General features: G+C 39.5%; 1 protein-coding gene across 9 annotated transcripts in view; it reads left to right on the forward strand.

The window, feature by feature from the left end:
• Positions 1 to 27169, forward strand: part of LOC126996988 (septin-7-like) — an 80417-nt gene that overhangs the window by 47869 nt on the left and 5379 nt on the right. For 4 of the 9 annotated variants that reach the window (XM_050858004.1, XM_050858005.1, XM_050858006.1 and 1 more), the window contains 9 exons: positions 1966 to 2072; positions 4703 to 4803; positions 7381 to 7474; positions 13155 to 13313; positions 14263 to 14443; positions 15727 to 15892; positions 17504 to 17639; positions 18086 to 18249; positions 24061 to 25850. In XM_050858004.1, the coding sequence (XP_050713961.1) occupies positions 1966 to 2072; positions 4703 to 4803; positions 7381 to 7474; positions 13155 to 13313; positions 14263 to 14443; positions 15727 to 15892; positions 17504 to 17639; positions 18086 to 18249; positions 24061 to 24184 (1232 nt within the window). In that variant the 3' untranslated portion in view covers positions 24185 to 25850. Of the gene's footprint in view, positions 1 to 1965; positions 2073 to 4702; positions 4804 to 7380; positions 7475 to 13154; positions 13314 to 14262; positions 14444 to 15726; positions 15893 to 17503; positions 17640 to 18085; positions 18250 to 24060; positions 25852 to 25880; positions 25983 to 27169 lie in introns of those variants that run through there. The other 5 variants (XM_050858003.1, XM_050858000.1, XM_050858002.1 and 2 more) reach the window with 4 other exon arrangements.

Genomic DNA, 27169 nt, shown 5'->3' on the forward strand with positions numbered 1-27169 from the left:
TGGATACATAACTATAGAAATATTAAAAAAGTTACAATTCCTGCTATCCAAAACACACACAGAGACACTTCATCTGTTTTGCTGGATACATAACTATAGAAATATTAAAAAAGTTACAATTCCTGCTATCCAAAACACACAGTCACTTCATCTGTTTTGCTGGATACATAACTATAGAAATATTTAAAAAGTTACAATTCCTGCTATCCAAAACACACAGTCACTTCATCTGTTTTGCTGGATACATAACTATAGAAATATTAAAAAAGTTACAATTCCTCCTATCCAAAACACACACAGAGTCACTTCATCTGTTTTGCTGGATACATAACTATAGAAATATTAAAAAAGTTACAATTCTTCCTATCCAAAACACACAAAGAGACACTTCATCCATTCACATCTTTCCGTGCGAACCTGACCCAGGAAAGGAGATTTGCATGGTGTCTCAGGCTAACACTTGAGGGGTTTCTTCATCTTTGGCCGGGAAACCTTGTTGTGTTCCCTCCTGCTCCCTCTTCATGCCTCCCCCTCGGCAACCTTGCAAGATTAATGCTTAAACTGTAACTCACACCCTGTTATTTTGAGACTCCAAGAAAGGTTATTTTTTTATGCCCCTGATCATATTATTCCCTTATTTTGCTTCCTTTTTGTCTTTGAATCTGTTGTGAACATAAGAACATAAGAACAAAAGAACGGAAGGAGTCTGCAAGAGGCTGGTTGGCATATACAAGGCAGCTCCTGTACACTCAACCCCGCCTTACCTCACTATCCATGGCTTTATCTAACCTCTTCTTGAATGTATCTGTGGTATTGGCACCCACAACATGTCTTAACTTTAAACTTGTCCTTTATTCTCAACACTACATCTTTCTTTAATATCAATTTCATTTCCCTGTTATTAAGGCCTTGCTTCGTTTGCCTCCTCATTCCTAGTTTCTGTTCATAATTATGTCTTGTGAGATAAAAAAAAATAAAAAATAAAACTTCAACATTTTAATTTTGACAGGACCAGTTTTTCCTTTTTCTTTTTCTTCTCTTTTTCTTCTTTTCTTTCTTTTCCCTTGTGATTAAGTAACTGTCATCTGCCTCCTAATTGATGTTTTTTTGTCCATGGTTTTATCCCTTCTTGAAATTTTAGCTCCCACACATTATTTTAGACACTTCCAGCTTTTTTCTTTTTCTTTTCTTTATCTTCCTCTCCTTCTTTTCCCTTGTGATTAAGTAACTGCCTCATCTGCTTCCTTATTTGATGTTTTTTGTCCATGGTTTTATCCCTTCTTGAAATTTTATCTCCCACACATTTTTTTTTAACAACTTCTTTTTTTTTTTTTTTTTTTTTCTCCTCTTTTCTTTTTTCCTTGATCCTTCTTCTCTACTCGTCTACCTCCTAATTGATGTTTTTTTTTTTTTGATTTTTCCCTATTTTAGACACAGTGAATTTTTTCTTTTTTTTCTCTTTATCTTCCTCTCCTTCTTTTCCCTTGTGATTAAGTAACTGCCTCTCTGCTTCCTTATTTGATGTTTTTTGTCCATAGTTTTATCCTTGAAACTTCAGCTCACACACATTATTTCCAACACAGTGAATTTCTTCTTTTTTCCTGTTATCAAGATCTTGGGTGATTTTAAATGTGGCGTGTTCTGCTTTGCTTTATAATGGGATACACTCTTCTTCAATTATTAAAATGCTGTGTTCTTCTCTGCCGTTTAATCGAGAATTCTTTGCCCTTTTACGTGATTTCCTCTTTTCTTTTTAATATGGTGTTCTCTTCTTTGCTCATTAATATGGTGTGTTCTTTTCTTCTAATGTTTTTATTTTTCTTATTTTTTTTCCACCCTCATCAAGAGTTCTTAGCCCTTATATATGCATTTTCTTCTTTCTTTCTAATATGGTGTTCTCTTCCTTTGCTCTTTAATATGGTGTTTTCTTCTGTCCTTCCTAACGTGGAGTGTTCTTCTTTGCAGGGGAGAGCGGGCTGGGCAAGAGCACCCTCATCAACTCTATGTTCCTCTCTGACATTTATTCCAACGACCATCCCGGCCCATCCCACCGCGTGAAGAAGACTGTGCAGGTGAGAGGGGGAGGAGGAGGACGAGGAGGAGGAAGGAGATAAGAGTGGGGAAAGAAGGAAGAAGAGAGTTGAGGTAGAAGGAGAAAGAGGAGAGAGGAAAGAAGGAGAGGGAAAGGAGGGAAAATAGGAGAAGAGAGAGGGAAAAGGAGGAGGAGAGGGAAAAAGGAGAGGAGGAGGAAGAGAGGAAAGAGAAGGAAAAGGAGGAGGAGAAGAAGAGGGAAAAAATAAGGATGAGATAGGAGAAGGAGGAGGAAAAGAAGCAGATGGAGAAGGAGAGAGAGAGGGGAAGGAAGGAGGAAAAAGAGAGGCAGAGGGAGAAGAAAGATGAGAGGAATAGGGAGAAGAAGGAGGAGGAGAGCCAGAGGGAGAAGAAGAAGAGGGAGAGGGAGTCGAAGGAGAGGGAGAGGGAGGAGGAGGAGGAGGAGGAGGAGGAGGAGGAGAGGGAGAAGAAGGAGGAGAGGGATAGGGAGAAGGAGGAGGAGAGGGATAGGGAGAAGGAGGAGGAGAGAGAAGGAGGAGGAGAGGGATAGGGAGAAGGAGGAGGAGAGGGAGAAGAAGGAGAGTGAGGAGAAGAAGGAGAAGGAGGAGGAGAGGGAGGGGGAGAGAGAGAGACATATTGCATGCACATTAAGAAAAACCGCCTTTAAATGAGATCGTATTAGAAGCAAGTTGTTATTTCAAGCTTCTCATTTTCTCTGCGCTTTCTCTCGCTTGATTATAAACACCAGACATGTGCAAGGGAAAAAAGACCCAGAGACAACTTTAAAAATCTTCTTGTACTTTCTTTTTCTTCCTTGGACATTAGTGGCATTTGTCTTCCACGTTTCTACTTTTTTCTTTTTCTTTTTTCTTCTTTCTTTTTTCTTCTAAACACCAGACATATGCAAGAAAAAAAGAGCAGAAGACAACATACAAAACCTTCTTGTGATTCCTTTTTCTTTCTTCCTTGGACATTAGCTGCTGTTGTCTTCCATGTATATGTTTTTTCTTTTATTTTTTCTTCTTTCTTTTTTCTTCTAAACACCAGACACATGCAAGAAAAAAAGAGCAGAAGACAACATACAAAACCTTCTTGTGATTCCTTTTTCTTTCTTCCTTGGACATTAGCGGCATTTGTCTTCCACGTTTCTACTTTTTGCTTTTTCTTTTTTCTTCTTTCTTTTTTCTTCTAAACACCAGACATATGCAAGAAAAAGAGAGCAGAAGACAACATACAAAACCTTCTTGTGATTCCTTTTTCTTTCTTCCTTGGACATTAGCAGCATTTGTCTTCCACGTTTCTACTTTTTTCTTTTTCTTTTTTCTTCTTTCTTTTTTCTTCTAAACACCAGACACATGCAAGAAAAAGAGAGCAGAAGACAACATATACAACCTTCATGTAATCCTTTTTTCTTCCTTCATTTTAAGCTGTATTTGTCCCTCTCTTTGTTCCTTCTCTTTATTTTCTTCTTTCCTTCTTTCTTTTTCTTCTAAACACCAGACACATGCAAGAAAAAAAGAGCAGAAGACAACATATACAACCTTCATGTAATCTTTTTTTCTTCCTTGGTCATTAGCTGCATTTATCCCTCTTTCTATTCCTTCTCTTTCTCTTCTTTTTCTTCTTTCTTTTTCTTCTAAACACCAGACTTATACAAGAAAAGAAGACAACACACAAAACCTTCATATAATTCCTTTTTCTTCCTTCATTTTAAGCTGTACTTGTCCCTCTCTCTGTTCCTTCTCTTTATTTTCTTCTTTCCTTCTTTCTTTTTCTTCTAAACACCAGACACATACAAGAAAAAAAGAGCAGAAGACAACACACAAAACCTTCATATAATTCCTTTTTCTTCCATCATTTTAAGCTGTATTTGTCCCTCTCTCTGTTCCTTCTCTTTATTTTCTTCTTTCCTTCTTTATTTTCTTCTAAACACCAGACTTATACAAGAAAAAAGAGCGGAAGACAACACACAAAACCTTCATATAATTCCTTTTTCTTCCTTCATTTTAAACTGTATTTGTCCCTCTCTCTGTTCCTTCTCTTTATTTTCTTCTTTCCTTCTTTCTTTTTCTTCTAAACACCAGACTTATACAAGGAAAAAAGAGCGGAAGACAACACACAAAACCTTCATATAATTCCTTTTTCTTCCATCATTTTAAGCTGCAATATGTCCTTTTTCTACGTACCCTTTTCTTTTATTTTCATCTTCTTTTCTTCTAAACACCAGACACATACAAGAAAAAAAGACAACATACAAAACCTTCATATAATTACTTTTTCTTCCTTCAATTTAAGCTTCAATATGTCCTCTTAATGCATCCCTCTTTATTTTCTTGTTCTCTTTCTTTTTCTTCTAAACACCAGACACATACCTTTCATCTACACATACACATATACATACACACACTGACACACACGCACACACACCAAAATAAACCACTCAAGCAAAGCCAAGCAGGAGATATGACAAGAGCCGTCCATCCCTGCCAAACCACAAGCACATCCCACCCTGACCCTCCTCACCCTTGCCTTGACCCTCTTCTCCTGTACCCTCACTATCCTTCTCCTCACATTCACCCTCACTGTCCTCTTTCTCACCCTCCATCCTCTCCGTCATCATTGCCCTCGTCCTCTCTCTCCCTATCTTCAGGTGGAGACGACAAAGGTGCTGCTGAAGGAGAACGGAGTCAACCTCATGCTTACAGTGGTGGACACGCCAGGCTTTGGAGACGCAGTGGACAACAGCGATTGGTGAGTGTGCGGCGCTGGGTAGGCTCGGAAAGTAATGCAGTGGGAGGCTCGGAAAGTAACACATTGGAAGGCTTGGAAAGTAACACATTGGAAGGCTCGGAAAGTAACACAGTGGGATTGATTGGCTAGCTCTGTCTCTTTTATTTATTATTATTATTATTTATTTATTTTTAGACGGCTCAAGGGCAACAAAACGAGTGTAGTTAAAAAAAAAAAAAAAACGGCCCGCTACTCACCTTTCCCACACGGCAGTCGGTACTCACATCATGATAATTCCTCTCCTACCGAAAGTGACTCTCATTTGGCCACTCATACTGTCATCTCTTTGCTGGAATAGGGCTTAAGGGGCTTTTTTTTCTGCTTTTGTTACCCTTGAACTGTTTCCATTGCCGTAGAAAAAGTTGTTGGAATCATATTAGCAAGAAATTTACTGTACTCATGTTAGCACGAAATCCACTGTAGATCCGCTTAGGAGGTTCACTGGCAGGCTTTTCTGTTTCTTGTGTTTGCCCTTGAGCTGCCTCCGTCACTGTAAAAAAAAAAGTTGCGGTAGTGTGACGCGCATGAGTGCCCAGAGAGTGGAACGTGAAGGTCGGGGGATAGTCACTGTGCTGCCTATGCTCAGTTACGTACAGAAGTATTTTTTGAGCTCCTACACAAGTGCCTGAATATTTGAAGGCAGGAAATTATAATCCGAAAAACTTGCCAGAATATATGAAGACACGAAGTTACAGTCCTCTCAAAACTTAGCTAACCTGAAGAGGCGTATGTCCCTGCTAAGTGGATCTACAGTGGATGAGTACAGTAATCATAATCATAATCAAGGAGTTCCGGGGGGCAGCATGAGCCAAGAAAAGATGGCGCCACTTTAAAAACACTTGCCTGCGCCATGACGGGCTGGGGCCAACTACCATCCAGGCCCCTCAAGAAAGCCTACTAGCGCTAAAGGCTGAAGCGTAAAAAAATAAAAAAAAATAAAAAAAAATAAAAAATGTGTTAATATGACTCCAGCAACTTTTTCTACAGCAATGGAAACAGTTCAAGGGTAATAAAAGCAGAAAACAAAATAACAAGCCCCTAAGCCCTGTTCCAGCATAGAGATGACAGTATGAGTGTCCAAAAGAGAGGCACTATCAGCTGGTGGGTGCCTGTAAGGATGGCCCATGTTTGCAGGCACTTTTGACTCTTACAACAAACATTTTCAAAGACCACAAAGGAGATTAGTCAAGTACTCATAAGTGTTTCTCACATGTACGGTACTGAAGCCTTATCAAACTATCACAAGCCTCATAAAACTACCCATGGAAACACTATCACAGCCTCTATAAAACCCTAATCAGATGTGTGTGAGTGTGTACGTCTATAAATGTTTGAGACCACAGGGCAAAGAATCATAAAAAAAATCACGATAAACTACCCTTGAAAATACTAAAACAACCCCTACGAAAACCTTATCATATGTCGATGTATAAGCCCTGAAACGTTTGAGACTTTGGGCTGAAGAATTGTAACACAAATCAATAAATACAACCCTCTTAACTCCTTCCCACGGCTTCATGGTCACCCAGCTTCGCCTAACACTCTGTACCCTAACACCCCCCCCGGCCATATACCCAGCAAGATAACACTCCGAGCCATTTCTCACCATCACCAAGGAGCTGCCTGTGTAGTGTCATGGGGGAGAGGGTGGTGGTGGTGGAGGTGGAAGAGGAGAAGGTGGAGGAGAAAATAAGAAGAGGAAGGCATAAAAGTAGAATAAGAGAAAGAAGTTGAAGAAAAATAGATAGAATTGATAAAAAGAGGAGGAAAGAGTAAGAGGAGAAGGAACGAGAAGAGGAAAAAGAGGAGGAAAAGGAATGGAGTTTTGAGAAAGAGGAAGAGGAAGAAGAAAAACAAGAACAGGAAAATGAGGAGTGGCAGCGGAGTGACCAGGAAGAAAAGGGACAGCAATTGGAATGAGAGGGAAGGAAAAAGACCAAAAAAGAAGAAAAAATATCCAAATTATGCAGAAGAGGAAGGACAGGAGAGGAATGTGAGGAGGAAGAGGAGGAAGAAGAGCAGCTGGAGAAGGAGGAGGAGGAAGAGAGGGAAGGGTAGGGGAATGATAAGGAGGAGACGGAGGAGAGGGAGTGGTAGGAGGATGATGCAGAGGAGGAGGAGGAAGAAGGGGATGGTGAAGAGAAGGAGGAGGAGGAGGAGAGAGGGATGGCAGAAGAAGAGCATATAGAAGAGAAGCAAGAGGAAGAGAGGGATGGATAGCGGAATAGCGAGGAGGAGGAGGAAGAAAGAGGAAAGGGTAAAGGAATGGCAGAAGAAGAGCATTTAGAAGAGAAGCAAGAGGAAGAGAGGGATGGGTAGGGGAATAGCGAGGAGGAGGAGGAAGAGAGGGATGGGTAGGGGAATAGCGAGGAGGAGGAGGAAGAGAGAGAGGGGACTGGTTAAAGGAATGGCAGAAGAAGAGCATATAGAGGAGAAGGAGGTGGCAGTGATGGGGCAGGGAGGAAGAGAGAGAGGGGACTGGTTAAAGGATTGGTTTGTTTACTCACTGCAATTCATACCCCTCCCTTGTGTTCCCAGCTGGCAGCCCGTCACCAACTACATCGAGACTAAGTACGAGGAGTATTTGAACTGCGAGTCAAGAGTCAACCGCAAGCAACTCAGCGACACTAGGGTGAGTACTTGACAGACAGACGGACGGACGAACAAATAGACATACTGACACACACACACACACATACACACACACACACATACTTAAGTAGCTATGGAGACTGGATAACATGGTACTTGCTCTAATCCTTTATACTAGAATTAGGTTAACACACACACACACACACACACACACACACACACACACACAGGGGAAGGATAAAGAGAAGGAAATAGAAGAAGAGGAAGATGTAAAAGTAGAATAAGAAGAGGAAGAAGTAGAAACAGAAGTAGAGGAAGAGGAAAAGGCAGAATAGGAAGAAAGAATGATTGAAAAGAGAAGGAAAAACAAGAACAGGAGAATGAAGAGGAGAAAGAGCAACACACACACACACACACACACACACACACACACACACACACACACACACACACACACACACACACACACACACACACAGATAGACTCAGCACCATAGCTTACATGATTCTCTACTCAAGGTTTGAAACTGTATGAAATAACACCTTTTTTCATCTATTTTTAAACAGTGAGTGATGTGAAATTCATGACGAGAGGGAAAAAAATGCAGAAATAATTGTGTCACTGTTCAGGCTCATGTTGGGTATAAAATGTGCTTGTATACGAACACCACCACTCTCTGTAAAGGCCTGAAGTAGTGGCATTGTTGAGGGGATAACCAGTGTGTGTGTGTGTGAAGGGGGGGGTCTGTGTGTGTGTGTGTGTGTGTGTGTGTGTGTGTGTGTGTGGATTGATGTGAGTGTCTGTCTTTTGTCTTTTTTTTTCTCTCTCTCTCTCCTTCTTTCTTCTCTTCTCCTCTGTTCTGTGTGTGTGTGTGTGTGTGTGTGTGTGTGTGAATGTGAGTGTGTGTCTGTCTCTTCTTTATTCTCTTCTTTTCTCTTCTCTTCTCTTCCTCTTTTTTCTTTTTCTCTTTAATTTTCTCTTCTCTACCTCTTTTCTCTTTTTCTCTTCTCTTTTCTCTTCTCTTTTCTCTTTTTCTTTTCTCTTTTTCTCTTCTCTTTTCTCTTTTTCTCTTCTGTTTCTTTTCTCTTTTTCTCTTCTCTTTTCTCTTTTTCTCTTCTCTTTCTCTTCTCTTTCCTTTTTTTCTCTTCTCTTTTTCTCTTCTCTTTTCTCTTTTTCTCTTCTGTTTCTTTTCTCTTTTTCTCTTCTCTTTTCTCTTTTTCTCTTCTGTTTCTTTTCTCTTTTTCTCTTCTCTTTCTCTTCTCTTTCCTTTTTTTCTCTTCTCTTTTTTCTCTTCTCTTTTCTCTTTTTCTCTTCTCTCTCTTCTCTTTCCTTTTTTTCTCTTCTCTTTCCTTTTTTTCTCTTCTCTTTTCTCTTTTTCTCTTCTCTTTTCTCTTTTTCTCTTCTCTTTTTCTCTTCTCTTCTCTTCTCTTTTTCTCTTCTCTTTTCTCTTTTTCTCTTCTCTTTCTCTTCTCATTCCTTTTTTTCTCTTCTCTTTTTTCTCTTCTCTTTTCTCTTTTTCTCTTCTCTTTCCTTTTTTTCTCTTCTCTTTTCTCTTTTTCTCTTCTCTTTTTCTCTTCTCTTCTCTTCTTCTCTTCTTCTCTTCTTTCTTTCTTCTTCTTTCTTCTTTCTTCTTCTTCCTTTTTTCTTCTTTCTTTTTTCTTCTTCTTTTTCTCTTCTCTCTCCTTTTTTTCTCTTCTTTCTCTTCTCTTTTCTCTTTTTATCTTCTCTTATCTTATCTTTTCTCCTCTCTTCTCTTCTCTCTCTCTCTCTCTCTCTCTCTCTCTCTCTCTCTCTCAGTTACCATGGTGGGTGGGTGACTCTGTCTGTCTGTCTGTCTGTCTGTCTTGTTTAGCCCATCACTCCTGGTTTAAGGAAATGGGTGTCTGCCTGTCTGTCTGTCTGTCTATTTGTCTGTCTCCCTCGTCCCCTTTTCATTTGTTGATTCTAGGGTCAGAGAGAGAGAGAGAGAGAGAGAGAGAGAGAGAGAGAGACTGTGTGTGTGTGTGTGTTTGTGTTTGTCTGGCACTCTCTTCAATCTTCCTTTTTTCTCATTTTCTCCTTTCTTACTGTTTCTTGGTATCTTTTGTCTCCTTTTTATTTTAGCTTTGTGTCATGTGATCGTGGTGTGTTTAATCGTTCTAAACTGAATCTCTTCATCATCTTCTTTTTTTTTCTCATTTTTAACCGTTTCTCTTTTTCTTCCTCATTGTCTTTTTATTTTATTTCTCTTTTTCTAGTTTTATGCCATGCGATCTTGGTGTGTTAAATCGTTCTAAATAGGCTCTCTTCATCTTACTTTTTTTCTCATTTTTAACCCTTTCTCTTTTTCTTCCTCATTATCTTTTTATTTTATTTCTCTTTTTCTAGTTTTATGCCATGCGATCTTGGTGTGTTTAAACGTTCTAAACAGGCTCTCTTCATCTTACTTTTTTTCTCATTTTACCCTTTTATCACATTTCCTCCTCGATATCTTATTTTTCTTTCTTTCTCCCTTTCTCTAATTTTATGCCATGCGATCTTGGTGTGTTTAAACGTTCTAAACAGGCTCTCTTCATCTTCCTTTTTTTCTCATTTTTAGCTTTTCTCATTTTGTTCCTCCTCGATATCTTTTTTTATTTTGTCTCTCTCTCTTTTTCTAATTTCATGCCATGCGATCTTGGTGCGGTTAGACCTTCAAAACAGGCTCTCTTCATCTTCCTTTTTTTCTCATATTTCTCCTTTATCACTTTTTCTCCTCAACATCTTTATTTTTCTTTCTTTCTCTCTCCCTTTTTGTAATTTCATGCCATGCGATCCTGGTGCGGTTAGACCTTCAAAACAGACTCTCTTCATCTTCCTTTTTTTCTCATATTTCTCCTTTATCACTTTTCCTCCTCGGTATCTTTTTTTCGTCCTTTCTTTTTAACTTTACTCCATGCAATCTTCCTGTGCTTAACCCTTCTAAACAAGCTCCCCAATGAGTGAAAATAAGATACACGTTTCTTAACCACACACGTAATTGCTGGCTAGTTAGGAATGTTAGTCTCACCTCGTACCGTACATAAAAAAGTCTTTCTCCCGTGCAAAATGATTCCAACCTCCATTACCTCAACCATTAAGAAACTATAAAAACAAACAAAAATCTCCCTGCACTTCTTATTGAAAGGAAGGTAAAAGAGAGAGAGAGAGAGAGAGAGAGGAGAGGAGAAACTATAAAACAAACAAAAATCTCCCCGCACTTCTTATTGAAAGGAAGGTAAAAGAGAGAGAGAGAGAGAGGAGAGGAGAGGAGAGGAGAAACTATAAAAACAAACAAAAATCTCCCTGCACTTCTTATTGAAAGGAAGGTAAAAGAGAGAGAGAGAGAGAGGAGAGGAGAGGAGAGGAGAAACTATAAAACAAACAAAAATCTCCCCGCACTTCTTATTGAAAGGAAGGTAAAAGAGAGAGAGAGAGAGAGGAGAGGAGAGGAGAGGAGAGGAGAGGAGAGGAGAGGAGAGGAGAGGAGAGGAGAGAAGAGAAGAGAAGAGAAGAGAAGAGAAGAGAAGAGAAGAGAAGAGAAGAGAAGAGAAGAGAAGAGAAGAGAAGACAGAGACAGAGACAGAGACAGAGAGAGAGAGAGAGAGATCACCACTGAATTTTCACCACCAAGAACAAGCTGCCTAGTTAAGAATATCAGTCACACCTTTTACTGTATGCCAAAAAATAGCAAAATAATTCCAACTTGCATTACCTCAACCACTAAAAACAGACCTAAAAACTCCCTTCACTTCTTCATATAATTTCACCACCATTGCTCAGCTGCCGAGTTCAGAATGTTACTCACATCTCTTAACATACGCCAAAAACCACCTCTCTCCCCCAGCAAAATAATAACATCAAGCATTACCTCAGCCATGAAAAACAAATGAAAAAAACTATTCACTTTTTCTAGCTCATTTTACCCCCATATGCATAAGGACTCGAGGAAAAGGAAGGAGAGAGGAAAGGAAAGGAGGAAGGAAGGAAGGGAAGAGAGGGAAGGAGGGAAGGAAGAAATGAAGGAAGGAAAGGAGTGAACACAAGCTCCCAAGTCAAGATTATCATTCACATCGTATCACAAACCTCTCAAAAATCTGTCTCCCCCTAGCACAATAGATCCAACTTACAATAAAACAATAAACAACAATAAAAAAACTCCCTTCTTTTCTCTATATAAATCCACCATCATCACTCAAACACGAGCTGCGTAGTTAAAAAGATTACTCACATCTCTTATCATAACCCCCCCAAAAATATCTCTCCCCTTTGCACAATAGATATACCATGCATTAAAAACAAACACAAAACACTAATTCACTTCTTTAGATAATTCCTCCATCATCCCTCAAGACACAAGCTACCTAATTTGACTCACATCTCATAATAAACCTCCCCAAAAAATCTCTCTCCCCCTTGCACAATAGATTCACCATACATTAAAAATAAACACAAAACACTAATTCACTTCTTTAGATAATTCCTCCATCATCATCATTTGACACATCTCTTATAATCTCTCCCACAAAAATCTCTCCCTCTCGCACAATAGATCTACCATACATTAAAAATAAACACAAAACACTAATTCACTTCTTTAGATAATTCCTCCATCATCATCATTTGACACATCTCTTATAATCTCTCCCACAAAAATCTCTCCCTCTCGCACAATAGATCTACCATGCATTAGAAATAAACACAAAACACTAATTCACTTCTTTAGATAATTCCTCCATCATCATCATTTGACACATCTCTTATAATCTCCCACAAAAATCTCTCCCTCTCGCACAATAGATCTACCATGCATTAGAAATAAACACAAAACACTAATTCACTTCTTTAGATAATTCGTCCATCATCATCATTTGACACATCTCTTATAATCTCTCCCACAAAAATCTCTCCCTCTCGCACAATACTTCCAACATGCATTAAAAACAAACAAAAAACTAATTCCCTTCTTTAGGTAATGCCACCACCTTCCTCAATCACAGGCACACATATACTAATGCTCTGTCCTCCCTGGTGAACATAATGATGACAGCCTTCAGTGACACAGCCAGAAATGTCAAAAATAATAATAATGGTAATTCTTCACTTACTGAGAGATCACTGCACTTTCATAATTGTTTAGTTTTTATTTCATTTATTTATTTATTTATTTACTTATTTATTTTGTTTTGTGTATTTACCTAGTTGTGGTTTTACAGGGCCTGGCTTTACGCTCGTGTGGTCCTGTCTCCGTATCTGCGTTTATCCAACTTTTCTTTAAAGCTTTGCACTCTCCTGGCCGATACTACATCCTCACTTAGTCTGTTCCAAACCTCTATATTTCTTTGCGGAAAGCTATGTTTCTTTATGTCTCTCAAGCATCTTCCCTTCCTCAATTTTTTACTATGTGTGTATTTTTATTTTACCTTGTTGTGACATACGGGAAAAGAGCTGTGTGTGTGTGTGTGTGTGTGTGTGTGTGTGTGTGTGTGTGTGTGTGTGTGACGTTGATACTTTCCCCTTCTCCCTAGTGGAAATAAGAGCATAAAGTGCCCCAATCATTAAAATAAGAACTAAATTAACTTTGTCACTCACTCACTGCAGACAATTCCAGTACCATCCATAGCCACACATCATTTCATATTAACTTTATTTATTTGCATTTTTATTATATTTTTTTCTCAGTGAAGTTACTAATGGTCCCCTTCTCCTCCCCGTTGCGTAGGTTCACTGTTGCCTTTACTTCATCGCACCCTCTGGCCACGGGCTCAAGCCGCTGGATGTGGAGTTCATGCGACGGCTACACGACAAGGTCAACATCATCCCCGTCATCTCCAAGGCCGACACGCTCACCCCCGACGAGTGCCAACACCTCAAGAAGCAGGTGAGGAGGGAGGGAGGGAGGGAGAGATATTTACATAGATGCATATAGATGTTCACACCGCACATACCCAATGGTCCGGACTAGGTGGTGTGTCCTGAACCCAAGTGAAATAACATCAAATCAAATGGCCTCTGAAACTTATCATTCATGCTGAAGTGAATATTAAGGTGGAGGAAGTGTTGGTTGAGAGAGAGAGAGAGAGAGAGAGAGAGAGAGAGAGAGAGAGAGAGAGAGAGATGTATTCAGTTACGTAAATATTAAAGCTTTTGCGGTTGAATTTAGCATCACGCAAAACTCACCACAAAACCACTGTTATGTGCGTAACACCTTCATCTCTTCATTCATTCATTCCTTTGCTATTTTATCTTTAATGCCCTTCCTTCCTTTCCTTTTCTCCTTCCTTCCTTTTCCTAATCCTTATCATCCTTCCTTCTAATCCTTGACACCTTTCCTTCTAATAATTCCTTCTGATATTTAATACTCTTCCTTCCTTCCTTCCTTCCTTCCTTCTAACTCTTAATACCTTTCCTTCCCTCCTTTCCTTCCCTCTTCTCCTTCCTTCCTTCCTTCATTCTGACTTAATACCTTTCCTTCCCTCCTTTCCTTCCCTCCTCTCCTTCCTTCCTTCCTACCTTTTGACTCTTAATACCTTTCCCTCCTTCCTTCCTTCCTTCCTTCCTTCCTTCCTTCCTTCCTTCTAACTCTTAATACCCTTCCTTCCCTCCTTTCCTTCCTTCCTTCCTTCTGACTCAATACCTTTCCTTCCCTCCTTTCCTTCCCTCCTCTCCTACCTTCCTCTCCTTCCTTCCTTTTCTTCCTTCCTTTTCCTAATTCTAAACACCCTTCCTTCCTTCTACATGTAATCCTCAACACCTTCCTTCCTTCCATCCTTCCCCTAATCTCTAACACCTTTTCATGTCCATCATATTTTCACTCATCCTCTCGGCAGGTTCTTAACGAGATCGCTCAACACAAGATCAAGATTTACGAGTTTCCCGAGGAGGAGGGAGACGCCACCAGCATCAAGATGAAGCAGCGTGTTCCCTTCGCCGTGGTGGGCTCAAACACGACAGTCGAGGTGGATGGGAAGAAGGTCCGCGGCAGAAAATATCCCTGGGGAGTGGTGGAAGGTAAGGGGTCTGGTTAGGTTAGGTTAGAATAGGGATGATAAGGTTAGGTTAGAATAGGGATGATAAGGTTAGGTTGAAGTAAGTATGATAAGGCTTGTTCTGGTTAGGTTAGATTAGGTTAGGTTAGAATAGGGATGATAAGGTTAGGTTAGGTTAGGTTAGAATAGGGATGATAAGGTTAGGTTAGAATAGGGATGATAAGATTAGGTTAGAATAGGGATGATAAGGTTAGGTTAGAGCGGGCATGATAAGGCTTGGTCTGGTTAGGTTTGGTTTAGGACGGTTTGGTTGGGTAGTAGCATTTTTTGGCGTGGTTTGGTAGGTTTGCATCAAGGGAAAATAAAAACAAAAATTGATATAGACCCAAACAGAATCCCCTTGACAAGCAAACACAGATATGAAAAATATTAAAAAACGTAGTGATTGTAAAGTAGAAGAGAGAAGAGAAAGATAATAAAGTAGTATAATAAAGAAAAAAACAGTGATAGTGAAGTAGAGGAAAGAGAAGAAAAAGAGAGAGAAGAGAGATTGTAAAGTAGAAGAAAAAGAGGAAAGAGAGATAATAAAGTAAGTAGAATAATAAAGAAAAAAACAGTGATAGTGAAATAGAGGAAAGAGAAGAAAAAGAGAGAGAAGAGAGATTGTAAAGTAGAAGAAAAAGAGGAAAGAGAGATAATAATGTAAGTAGAATAATAAAGAAAAAAGTAATGAAGTAGAAGAAAGAAGGAAAAGAAGAGAGAAGAGAGAGAGAGAAAAAAACTCTGGCATAAGAAAGAAAGAAGAGAGAGAGAGAGAGAGAGAGAGAGAGAGCAAAGTACAGGGAATAATGAAGAAAAAAACTCTGGCAATAAAGTAGAAGAAGAAAAGATAATGAAGATATAGTTAATTAAGTAATGGAAATAATAAAGTAAAGGGGCAGTAAAGTAAAAGAGAGAGAAGAGAGAGAGAGCAAAATAAAGAGAATAACAAAGAAATAACTGACAATAAAATAGAAGAAAGAAAGAAGAAAAGAGAGTGAAGAAATAGTTACGTAAGGAGAATATAAAGAAAAAGGGGAGAAGAGTTAATCAAGACACCTCCCCACCCGAAATTGACCTCCCTTTTGGCTATTCTTGACTTTTTACTTTTGTGGGAGCGGCGAGGTAGTGGGCTTTTTTATTTATTTATCTATTTATTTTTTTTAGCCACATCCTTTGATATAAAAAAAATGGTAAAGTAAAAGAAAAAGAGATAGGAAAGTATGATAACAACTCCACTCCCTCCCTCCCCTCCGCACCCCACAGTTGAGAACATCGAGCACTGCGACTTCATTCCGCTGCGCAACATGATGATCCGGACCCACATGCAGGACCTCAAGGACGTCACCAACAACGTCCACTACGAAAACTACCGCTGCCGCAAGCTGGCCGGCGTCGGGGGCACGGACGGCAAGGTTAAGATGACCAACAAGTGAGTGACGGACGACCTTGCTTTCTGAGGGTCAAAAAAAGATATAAGGAGGGAGCGGAGTTCTTATAGGCATGAGCGTATGGAAGGACTTGTTGTCATTCCGTCTTACTGGTAGATAGTGATAGGGATATGTTAGAGAATGGGTGTTTAGAGAAAAAGAAAAAGAGAAGTAACAGGTAGATAAAAAGAGAGGTTATAGAAGAAGAGAAAGGACACAGAAGGAGGAAAAGGAAGAGAAAATGTGAGAGGAGAGTATAGAAGAGCGAGTTTGTTAATGGGGACGAGTGGGAAAGTACAGAACGTCACGGTGTAGTAAGGAATTGGTGTTATGTAATAGGAAGTATGTAATGGGAAAGTGGACAGGATTGGGCTTTGCTGAATCACAGAGAGCAATGGAGAGCAAATGAGTGAAGAAGAAGAAGCAAAAAAAGAAGAAAGGTGCCCGCAACAATATCGAGTCCCAGGATAGAGTGAGAGAGAGGGAAAGTAGAGTGATGGGGGATAGAAGAGATTGAGGTGTCGAGTTGATGATGGAGTAGAAGAAGGGTGTTGATGTGATAGAGGAGATAGTGAAGGGATATAGGAAGAGCTTATCAGTTTTAAGAAGTGATTGGATAGCAGTGGGCTGAGTGCTGAGGATATATTGATGTTAGAGTAGAAAATATGTGTTGAGGGAAGTGATGTTGAAATGATGTGGGAATAGATTAGGTGATTATTTTAAAAAGTGATTGGATAGCAGCGATGTGATAGGTGATGCTGGACTGATGCTGAGGAAGGTAAGGTTAGGTTTGAGTATCGCAAGTTTATTTTTAGTTGAGGTAGTAGTCAAGGGCAGAAAAAAAGTCTTAGATGGATTTTTGAAGTAACAGAAGGTAGTATGAATTATTTCTGACAACAAAAGAAATCTAGAGCATGTATTTTTATAAACAGAGAGAAGTCAATAGGGGATATGAGGTTTCAGCTTTTCCAGTCCCAACCTTTGATATCAGACACCATAACCATGTAAACCGAGAAGATAAAGGGAAGATTAAGGGTCGTGTTCTTGAAGATTTTAGTGCACAAGGCTTTCGTAGGTGTTTTGGGTATTTCCAGGGGTAGTTTTATGACCCTGGTGGTAGTCTGACCCCTCCTCTGTACCATGAACCTAAAGAAACACATATTTAACAAGGCTTTCGTAGTTCAGGGGTAGTTTTATGATCCTGGTGGTAGTCTGACCCCTCCTCTGTATCGTGAACCTAAAGAAACACATATTTAACAAGGCTTTCGTAGGAGTTTGGGTCATTTTCAGGGGTAATTTTATGATCCTGGTGGTAGTCTGACCCCTCTTCTGTATCGTGAACCTAAAGAAGCACATATTTAACAAGGCTTTCGTAGGAGTTTGGGTCATTTTCAGGGGTAATTTTATGATCCTGGTGGTAGTGGGACCCCTCTTCTGTACCACGAACTTAAAAAGACACTCATTATAACCCGACGAATCTCCATTTTGGCCTTTGGAAATAGTGGATGTGAGAGGTGAAAGCATCTGACTATACCCTTTCTCCTTCCTGTAAACCGAGAAGATTAAAACCCTTTCTTCTTCCCCCCTTCCTCCCCCTCCCCCCGACATGCCAGGAACCCAATAGCACAGATGGAGGAGGAGAAGAAGGAGCACACCAACCGCATGAAGAAGATGGAGAGCGAGATGGAGCAGGTGTTTGAGATGAAGGTCAAGGAGAAGATGACCAAACTCACTGACCTCGAGAATGACGTGAGTATCGACCTGCGACCTTTTTTTTCTCCCTCTTTCTCTATTTTTCTTTCTTTATTTCTACATTTGTATTTTGATAGAGGTAAGTTTTCTTCCCTCCCTGGTTATAGTGTGTGTTTGTCATTGCATTTTCTCAATATTAGAGTAGAGTGTTGTGGGACATATTGTTGTTCCTTTCTTATCCCTTAATCTGTCTCACTTATCAATAACACAAATAAAAAAATAAACAAGAGAAACGTAGACCCCTTTTCTTCTTTTTCTCTTTTGTGGTGCCCTTCAGCAACTTCCCTTACTGTAAATAAAAAAATAATAACTTACAAAAATACAACACACGTAAACACCATCTTCTGTCGCTCCACACAGCTTCAAAAACGTAAAAATAGAAAACTTAACCAACGAAAACACTCAACACACATATAAACACCATCTTCCATCACCCTAAACAGCTTCAGAAACGCAACGAATCAATGCGCAAGAAGCTGGAGGCGGACCTGGCTGAGCTGGAGGAGGAGCGGGAGCGATTCGAGAAGGACCGGAAGGCGTGGGAGGCGGCCAACGGCACCACTGTGGACGAGCTGAGGCGCAAGTCCCTGGAGTCCATTAGTAGAGAGTGAGTAGAGCCTCGTGCATGGCTGTGAGCGAGAGGAAGGGGAAGAGGGAGGAGTGTGTGTTTGTGTTTGGGGATTATTATATATATATATTTTTTTTTTTCCATGTACTTTAATTATCTTATTTATAGAGATAGAGAAGAGAGAATGTGTGTGTGTGTGTGTGTGTGTAATTTCTTTTTATTTACTTTATTTATTTATCGTATTTAGAGGGAGAGAAAAGATAGAAAGTGCGTGTGGGGGAGTTTTTTATTTACTTATCTTATTTAGAGAGAGAGAGAGAGAGAGAGTGAGTGAGTTTGTTTGTCAGAGTTTTTTTGTTTTTGTCTTACTTATTTATTTTATTTTATTTATTTATTTATGTGTGAATGAGGGAGAGAAGTAGATAATGAGGGTGGGAAGGGAGAGAGGTGTAAGGTGGTCTCCGGGATAAGGTTAAGTTAGGTTAGTTGTGTGTGTGTGTCAAAGCATATTTAGTAGGTTTATTTCAGGTTACAGTTCTAGTTTTCTACTTTATCAATTTCTTTCTTGGGATATTGGGTTGTTTTTTGATATATTTTTAGGGGAAGGGACTGCATGTGTGTGTGTGTGTGAGAGAGAGAGAGAGAGAGAGAGTTTTACCAATTGGCTCTTGCTGCAGGGCTGTCTGAGGCTATTTGGCTGTCTGGCTGTTCCTTCATGGCTGACAGACTTCCTACATTCATCCTTCTTTTTTGTTTTTTGTTTATTATTCTTTCTCAAGTTCCTGTTCTTTCACTCTTTCCCTCTACCTTCTAATGACCTCGTAACTATTTATTTTCCTGTCTATGAAGTTTCTCTCTTATTATTATTATTATTATTATTATTATTATTTTCTTTTTACTGTTATAGGATTTTGAAGTCTAATTCTTTTATCCAGTCTCAAATTGCTGTTGTTATATTTTCTGTCTGTTTGTACCTTTAAATGATCTCGTAACTACTTATTTCCGTCTGTTAAGTTTCTCTCTTAATGATTTTTTTACTGTCTTAGGATTTTGAAGTCTGTTTTTTATCCAGTCTCAAATTGCTGTTGTTATCTTTTCTGTCTGTTTGTATCTTTAAATGATCTCGTAACAACTAATTTCCGTCTGTTAAGTTTCTCCCTTATTGATTTTTTTCCTGTCTTAGGATTTTGAAGTCTACTTTTTATCCTGTCTCAAAGTGCTGTTGTTTCTTAGTCTCTGTCTGTTTGTACCTTTAAATGATCTATGAATTACTATTGAGTTATCGGTCGTTGTTATGTTGGTATGTCGTCTGTTAATGATTTTCAACTTCAGTATCTTTTTTTTTTTTTTTTTTTTTTTTCCTCTACTCAAGTTTTTCCTCTGTCTATCTATCTCTGTATCCATTTTTTATCTTTCTCTTTATCTAAGTTTTTCTCTATCTATCTATCTATCTATCTACATATCTCATTCTCTCTACGTTGAAATGACTCCAATCCATTTATCTCTCTGTCCAGATTATGTTGTCCTGATCTCATTAACTATAATAAGATGTTTTGTTTTGCAGTTTAGTTTATCATAAGTTTAATCGATACTGTGTTGCTTATTTTACTTTCAATTTTATATTAATACTTTACCATATGATTTAAATACATGCTTATATTTTACCATGCTTCCCATATTTATTGACTTATTTATAGCTGATTTTGCTGTCCTCCATTTTCTTGATCAATTTACATGTTCTCTTTTTTCTCCCATTTCTTTTTCCTCTCATACATTCTTTACATCTTTTTCTTAGTCTTCTTTATCACCTTTTCTTCCCTTTTTTTCTTTGGTTCTGAATTCCTTTTGTTTACGTTGCAATGAGCATTTCTTGGTATACTTTAAATGTTCTCCTTTCTTCATTTATCTTTCTTTATCATTCGTTTCGGTGGATTGTCTTTGGTTCTGTGTCTTATTTTATTATTTCTGTCGCTGCTTTACTTTTTTATTGCACATCTTTCTACATCATTCTTGGCAAGGCTTTATCCCTATTCTCAATGTCTATTTTATTACTTCGGTCGCTACATTACTTTTTTTTATCAACAAGTCTTTCTCATTCTCTTTAGGTGGCTTTATCCCAGTTCTCAGTGTCCTGTTTTATTTTTTCTATATTACACTTTTTCTCCTTCCTTTGATGGCTTCATTTTATTATTACTATCACTCTCCCTTGTTCTAAATGTCTCTCTTTATTATATCGGTCAATATTTTTTTATTACGTATCTTTCTCTTTCAATCTTTAGGTCTTTATTTGGTTATCTCTGTCACTAAATTGCTTCTTTTTATCACACATTGTTTTCCTTATTCCTCAAGTTCAGTTCCTCTCATTCTTAATCTCGCCTGGGCTGCAGCGAACACTGTCCCGCCAGCGCTGAGAGGCTTGGGCTGAGCTGAGGTGCTGATAGGCTTGGCCAGGCTTTTCTGTCTTACTAGTTCAGGCTTGTGTTCTTGTCTGCTTGAGGACGACTTTCTCATACTCCTGTGTAGCTTTTAAGGTCTTTTGGCAGGCTGTGTAACTTTAGAGTGAAGAGAATATATATTTTTTTGCAGATCTAAGCATTTTTAGGATATTATTTTATTTTGTTACGCTAAAGGCTTTTCAATTTTCAGATCACTTTTAACACTTTTACACATTGGCGACATTATATTTTACCCCGTGTGTCTTTTTAACAGAACACAGAGTAAGCTGATACATTTATTTTTTACATAAAGATTTCTTCAATTTTCAGATTATTTTATACACTGGCAACATGACTTTATTATACGTTTTACTCCCAAAGTGTCTCTTAACATTATTTATTATTATTATTATTATTATTACTTTTTCCCCAAGTGTCTCAGACAACATTACTTTTTATACTTTTTACCCTCAAGAGTCTGGCAACAATACATTTTACCACTTTTTCCCTCACTATTTGGCAACATCACTTTTTGAACCGTTTACCCCAAGTCCAGGTACATTATTTTTCACTACTTTTTCCCCTCCCCTAAAGGTTTGTCAACAACACATTTTACAACTTTTTCCTGCAATATCTAGCATCAATACTTCTTGAACTTTTTACCTCAAGTCCGGGTACATTTTTTTTTACTACTTTTTACCCCCCATATGTCTTTCAACCTTATTTTCCCCCTGAGCATCTCCAAAGCAGCACACAGAGTTAAAGAGTGAGCAAAAACAGGCATAGATTAGCCACTCCCGAGGATGGTAAAAGCATATATGTCCCCTTCAGTCCTCCCATTCCCCCCCCCAGTCCCACTCCCTCGATCCTTCCTCAACCCTCCCCCCGTCCCCTTTACACCATGCATGAGGACGGCCACCACTAACATCGTGTCGTGCATGTGTCATTTGTCATTCTCTGTCTGTGTGTGTGTCGTCTGTACGCATGGTGTCTGTCGTGTCCTGTCTGTCTCATGTCGACCCTCAACCCTGTCACACTGCTAAGAAATGTTTGATCGTTTGTGGGTGTATGGGTTTATATTGTTCCTTCTTGGTGACTACCTTTAGGAATGATGGTTAAGCTTATACATCAGCGTTATTCCAACTTGTATTCCTATCACTGAATAAGCTTCTCGGGAAGATTGAGTTGAGGTGTAAATCTGGGGCGCTTAGCTCAGAAAGTCTGTAATCACCACCATGACCATATCCATCATTTTTGATAAAGAGAGATTGATGAGAAAAAGAGAACATAAAGAACTAAGAAATGTTTATTGCATCTTAAACAAAAGAAATTCAGACCCAAAGAAACAAGGTAAAAGAAAAGTGATCAAGAAGTTGTCTTGAGTCAAAAGTCAAGACAATCACCTACATATTCATGCATAGTTCATCAAAATCATAAGGTTGGTTTCAAAGATAATCATTTTGAACATTGTAAAATCTTCAATGTCATTTTTTCAGTATTCTATTTCTGTCACTTATCATCTGTCAGAAATGCATCACATGAACTCTACCGTCAAAATACTAATACAAGTTCATTATTTTGTCATTAACAGTTCATTTCCACACCCCGGATCAATTTTCTCGGGGTAACTTTTTTCCTGATATGAGTACGCAATGGAATAGTGTGAACAAACTATGAACACATATCAACACATTATAGTTAATTTTCACACCTTGGATCAATGCTTCAGGTTAACTTCTCTTGATATAAGTACGCAATGGAATAGTGTGAACAAACTATAAACTGTACCATCAAAATATCAACACATTATAGTTAATTTTCACACCTTGGATCAATGCTTCAGGTTAACTTCTCTTGATATAAGTACGCAGTGGATTAGTGTGAACAGAAAAGGTGGTGGAACAGACGGACAGACAGACAGACACTGGATGCCCAAGTAGTGGCTAGCATGTTAGTGGTCATCATTAGTGTGCAGATACTTGCCATCCAGTTAGAATTTGGTATTTCCTAAGAGTATCGTACATGGCTAGCCTGGAAGTGTTCTAGAGACGTGTATATAAGTGTTTGAAGAGTTCATCATGTTGGGGTATTCTGTAGTTAATTAGCACTGAGAATTTGAAAGCATGAAGGCAAAGGCAAAGGTAGTGTAAAGCTTAGTTTGGTTGTTGTGTTGAATGAGAAGGAGAGAAACTGTTCTGAGGGGCAAAATTCTCACCTAGACACACTGCCAAACCTTCACACACTCACAAGGAAATTCAGTCACTGGAACATACACTCCTTACATAACATTGTAATAGGCAGGTTTTTTATAGTATATTAATTAGTTCATAAAAGAATAATGTGTATTTAAAATAGAAACAATAACTAACTTACCTCTACACACACAAAGATGGGAATTAGGGCACCAAAACACACACTCCCTTACATAAGATAGCTATAATCAGATTCTTATTATATATTTGATAATTGCGTAGGAGAATAAAGTGTATTCGAGCTCCTTTTAAGCATAGCATATAGTTTGTTAATCCCAGGCCATGTTACTTATCTTTTTTCGCCATAACATACCACACCTTTCTTACCCCTGATCGTCTTACTGATGGTCCCTGTTGTTGTGTGAGTGGGAGTCTCAACAAACAACTAAGGGACCACATGGAACATTATCCCTTTAGTTTCACCTCCAGATTTTCTTTAGTTCATCAAACCCTGGTAACACACTTAACCCGGTAGCAGCGACGGGCCAAATTTGTGGCTTTACCGTGTAGCAGTGATGGGCCAAATTTTTGCCATGATATAAACCCCCAAAAATAGATGATACATAAACTGATGACAAATGTTTTGATATATATTATGAAATGGTTTGTGTGAGTGATGATTTTTTCTCATTTTTCTCGCTTAGAGGAGCCTTTAAGAAACATGATCCCCACAGCTACCAGGTTAATGACAGGATTGAGCAATGTGGAAGGTTTCATGAATGACAGGAAAGACTGGAGCAGTTTCTCCTTTTTTTCACTGATTATCAATAGTAGAGAATAGACACTAGACTGAAATCAAGAAATACAAGTTGCACATAAGGGAAGAGAACTGAAGAGAGTGAGCTTGTTAGACTAGTGAGAATAGAACAACTACACTCTCACTCAAAGCAAGAAACTGAAACACAAGGAAAGGGAAGGGAAGTGAGCATGTCAGATGGGAGTGAAACGACAGCAACACAACACTCAAAGGAAGATATAATAATAATAGCACATAAAGAAGGGCAAGGGAGGGAAACTTATTAGAGTAGGAGAGACAGGCTACCAACACCACCCACAAGCAACATACAAGACAAAGGAAGGGAAGGGAAGGGAAGGGAGTGTGTTAGGGTAGCGGAGCAGAGGGCGGCCAGTCACTAACCCCCGCCTGTCCCTCCCACTGACAGGACTTCCTCCCTGGCCTCCAGCACCACATCCGGAGGCTCTCGGAAGAGCTCCCCAAAGTTCTCCCGCACCTACTCTCTCCCCCGACATAGATTCAAACAGGGTGAACAGTGTACCCACCAGTAAATACTCCCGGGGACGAGAAGAGAGCAAGAGTGTTATTGCTTCCAGTTTGAGGGTCACATGCCAGCTTGCCTTAAGAGTAATATGAATCAGGCTGCTGCACCAAGAGCCAGCTAGTGAGGGCGCTGTGTCTTGAGCCGGCTTGATAATGTGAGGCTTTCAGCCCCTCCACAGTGCCGAGATGACGTGGCTGAGACTTGTGTTGTCTCGTGGTATCATTGACGCTGCTCTCGGCATTTCATTGCATGTCTGGTATTAAGGTCACATGCAAGTAGCCTTTTCACAGTGTCTCATCTCCTGCTAGTGTCCCGTCCTCTGAACAGTGTCGAGTTGTTCCTTAATGGATACTTTACTCATGACAAGGCTGAGGATGAGTGTATGAACCCTTCCCGCCTCTCACAAGAATGATAATTAATATACATTAGAAGCTTCCTCTGTCTGAATATCTTCCTGGTGTCCGTTGAGAGACTAACCCGCCCTAGTGGATGGCCTGAAGACTGTGTTTCTTCCACACTAATACAGGAACGTTATTATTGTTGTTCCTCCTCACCCAAGTGTCTGCCGTGGCTGTGTGGGTGTCCCGAGTGCCACTAACTCTGTCTTGCTCACTGTGTTGTTGTCCTCCTCACGTGCATCTGTAACCTAAGTTTTAATCCATTCTGTTAGCTGTTGAATGTTGTAATCAATTAACCTGGTGATCTGTGTACCTCACTGTGATAAGTTTGTGTTAACCGCTCGCTGCCATACACATTTACCCCCGGTGGCATTATTACCCTGGCAGTCCAACATTAATAAAGAATTTGATTAAAAAACATGAATTTCTTTCCATCAGAAGTCACACCATCTTAGCCGGAGCGTAGCGTTGCTTATAGCACCACCGAGGCCTTTCCTCTGAAGGGGTCACGGGCTGGAGGTGGGAATGGCCGTGTCTTTGTACAGTGGCAGGTAGACAGACCCCAGACCCCCTCCAGCACCTCACCTTTGAAGCCACCATAAAGATTGTGTACATTTAGTCCCCATGAACCTGTTGGGCATTGTTTGGAGTGGAATCAGACCCCCTTTGTTGACACCACCTAGCACTGGTTACTGTGAGAACCCTAGCACTATGTTTGGACACCACTGTCATGCAGGAATTGGCAGACCGGTCAACAGCGAGAGGTTATGCCATGCCCCCCTTCCCTCCTTCCTCCCTCCCATCCTGCTCCCTGACCCTGTTCACACACTCACACAAACACCCACAGATAGGGTATGTTTGATGATTCATGTGCACCATTCCAGTCAGTCCTCATGTAAAAAGAAAACTAGCTATGGTAGAAAAAAAAATAGCCATTGTAAAGATAAGAAATGTCTATCTATTTATTTGGCATTGGTTTACTTTTATTCCTCAGCTTAAGTCAAAAGTTTTTCTGTCTTGTCACCATTTAAAAAGAAAACTAGATAGAAAAAAGTAACCATTGACAAAATAAGGAATGTCTATCAGTCTTTATTTGGCAGTAGTTTGCTTTTACACCTCAGTTCTATTCTCAAGTTTTTTCTGTTATACGAAGACTAATTGAAATGGTGTTTTCAGACTTAGCAAACATGCCGTAATGCCTCCCTTGCTTTTTTTACGGATATTCTAGATGTGCATGAGGTGTTTATCCCCGTGATTATCCGGAGGTCGGTGTTCACCCACTAATTCCCTCTTGTGTCCCAACAGCAAGTGGAGCTCTCGGTCAAGCTTACATTTCTGGCACCGCTAGCTCGCTCCCGCTTGTTGCCTCATCCCTAAGCTTTAGTCCGGCCGCCCCTCGTGCCAAGGGTGTGTAGGACGCCTCCTCACCTTTGTTTTGCTCGCAGAAGCTTGGTATTCTCATGGTATTGTTGCTGCCTGTCCACCACCACACCCAGCCTGTGCTTCACCTGTGTGCTGGGTGCCACAGCCTGACTCTCTCACCAGGGAGCCATGCCACCAATGGCTGTATCATGAATGCTTGGTGACACACAGTAAAACCTTGATCACTGTAGCTCATCTAGAAATTGGCCTTCACATCCTGAAACTTATGAATCACAGAGAAAATTATTTGCCACCAAAAATTGTCGTGAATGTTTGATGATATTATTGCCATGGTCACTGTAGCCAAGGTGTAGGAATTGGCCTTCACACCCAAAAACTTGTGTAGCCAAGGAAAATTACTTTACTATGAACTAAAATAAGTGTGCTAATTCTCTCTTAGGTTTTGTATTATTTCCCCAAATTTGGCAGACCTCATGCATTATGAAAAGTATTTGAAATTCCCTGAATATGTTGCCTCTCATTAAGGTCTTGATTCGATTGTTCTGTGAAAACTAGACAAAGCAAGAATGTAAAAGGTTTTACTCAGCCCACAGACACACAGACACACACCCAATATGCACTACATGACAACTAATGCCTAGTATTTTTATACTAAATGCACTTTCTTTATAAGTATTTATTATATATTGATTACAGGTATTCTGTAAAATAATATTCTGAAATACTAAAGGAGGAAAGGTGATTCAAGTCATAAGTTTTGAAGAATAATGTCATTTCATCCACTCCAAATTTACTCATTGTCAAATTGTGCCAAAAAACTTGCATTGCACTGAACAGAAAGATGCACAAGCTGAGTTTAGGGAAGCCAGAGGAAGCATGTTAGGGAGAGCAAGGCTGCCTCAACACTGCCCACGAAGCTTGGCCATAAAGACTGTAGTGTAATACACTCAGAGAAACACACACACCATAAGTCAGTAGATTTCCTTATTGCACAAACTAACCAAACGATGATGTAACTTTAGACACTTGCCTTTAGTACGAAACCTTTGCCCACATGAAGACACAAACCTAACACACACACACACACACACACACACACACACACACACACACACATCAGAAGCAAATATGTCTGTCTTCATTGCACTTATTAATCACCAAACTATATGAATTCATGCACCAAGTCTTTAGCAGCAAGGCAACAGGATCAC

The sequence above is a fragment of the Eriocheir sinensis genome, chromosome 11 (assembly GCF_024679095.1).
Source record: "Eriocheir sinensis breed Jianghai 21 chromosome 11, ASM2467909v1, whole genome shotgun sequence".
Classification (NCBI taxonomy): domain Eukaryota; kingdom Metazoa; phylum Arthropoda; class Malacostraca; order Decapoda; family Varunidae; genus Eriocheir; species Eriocheir sinensis.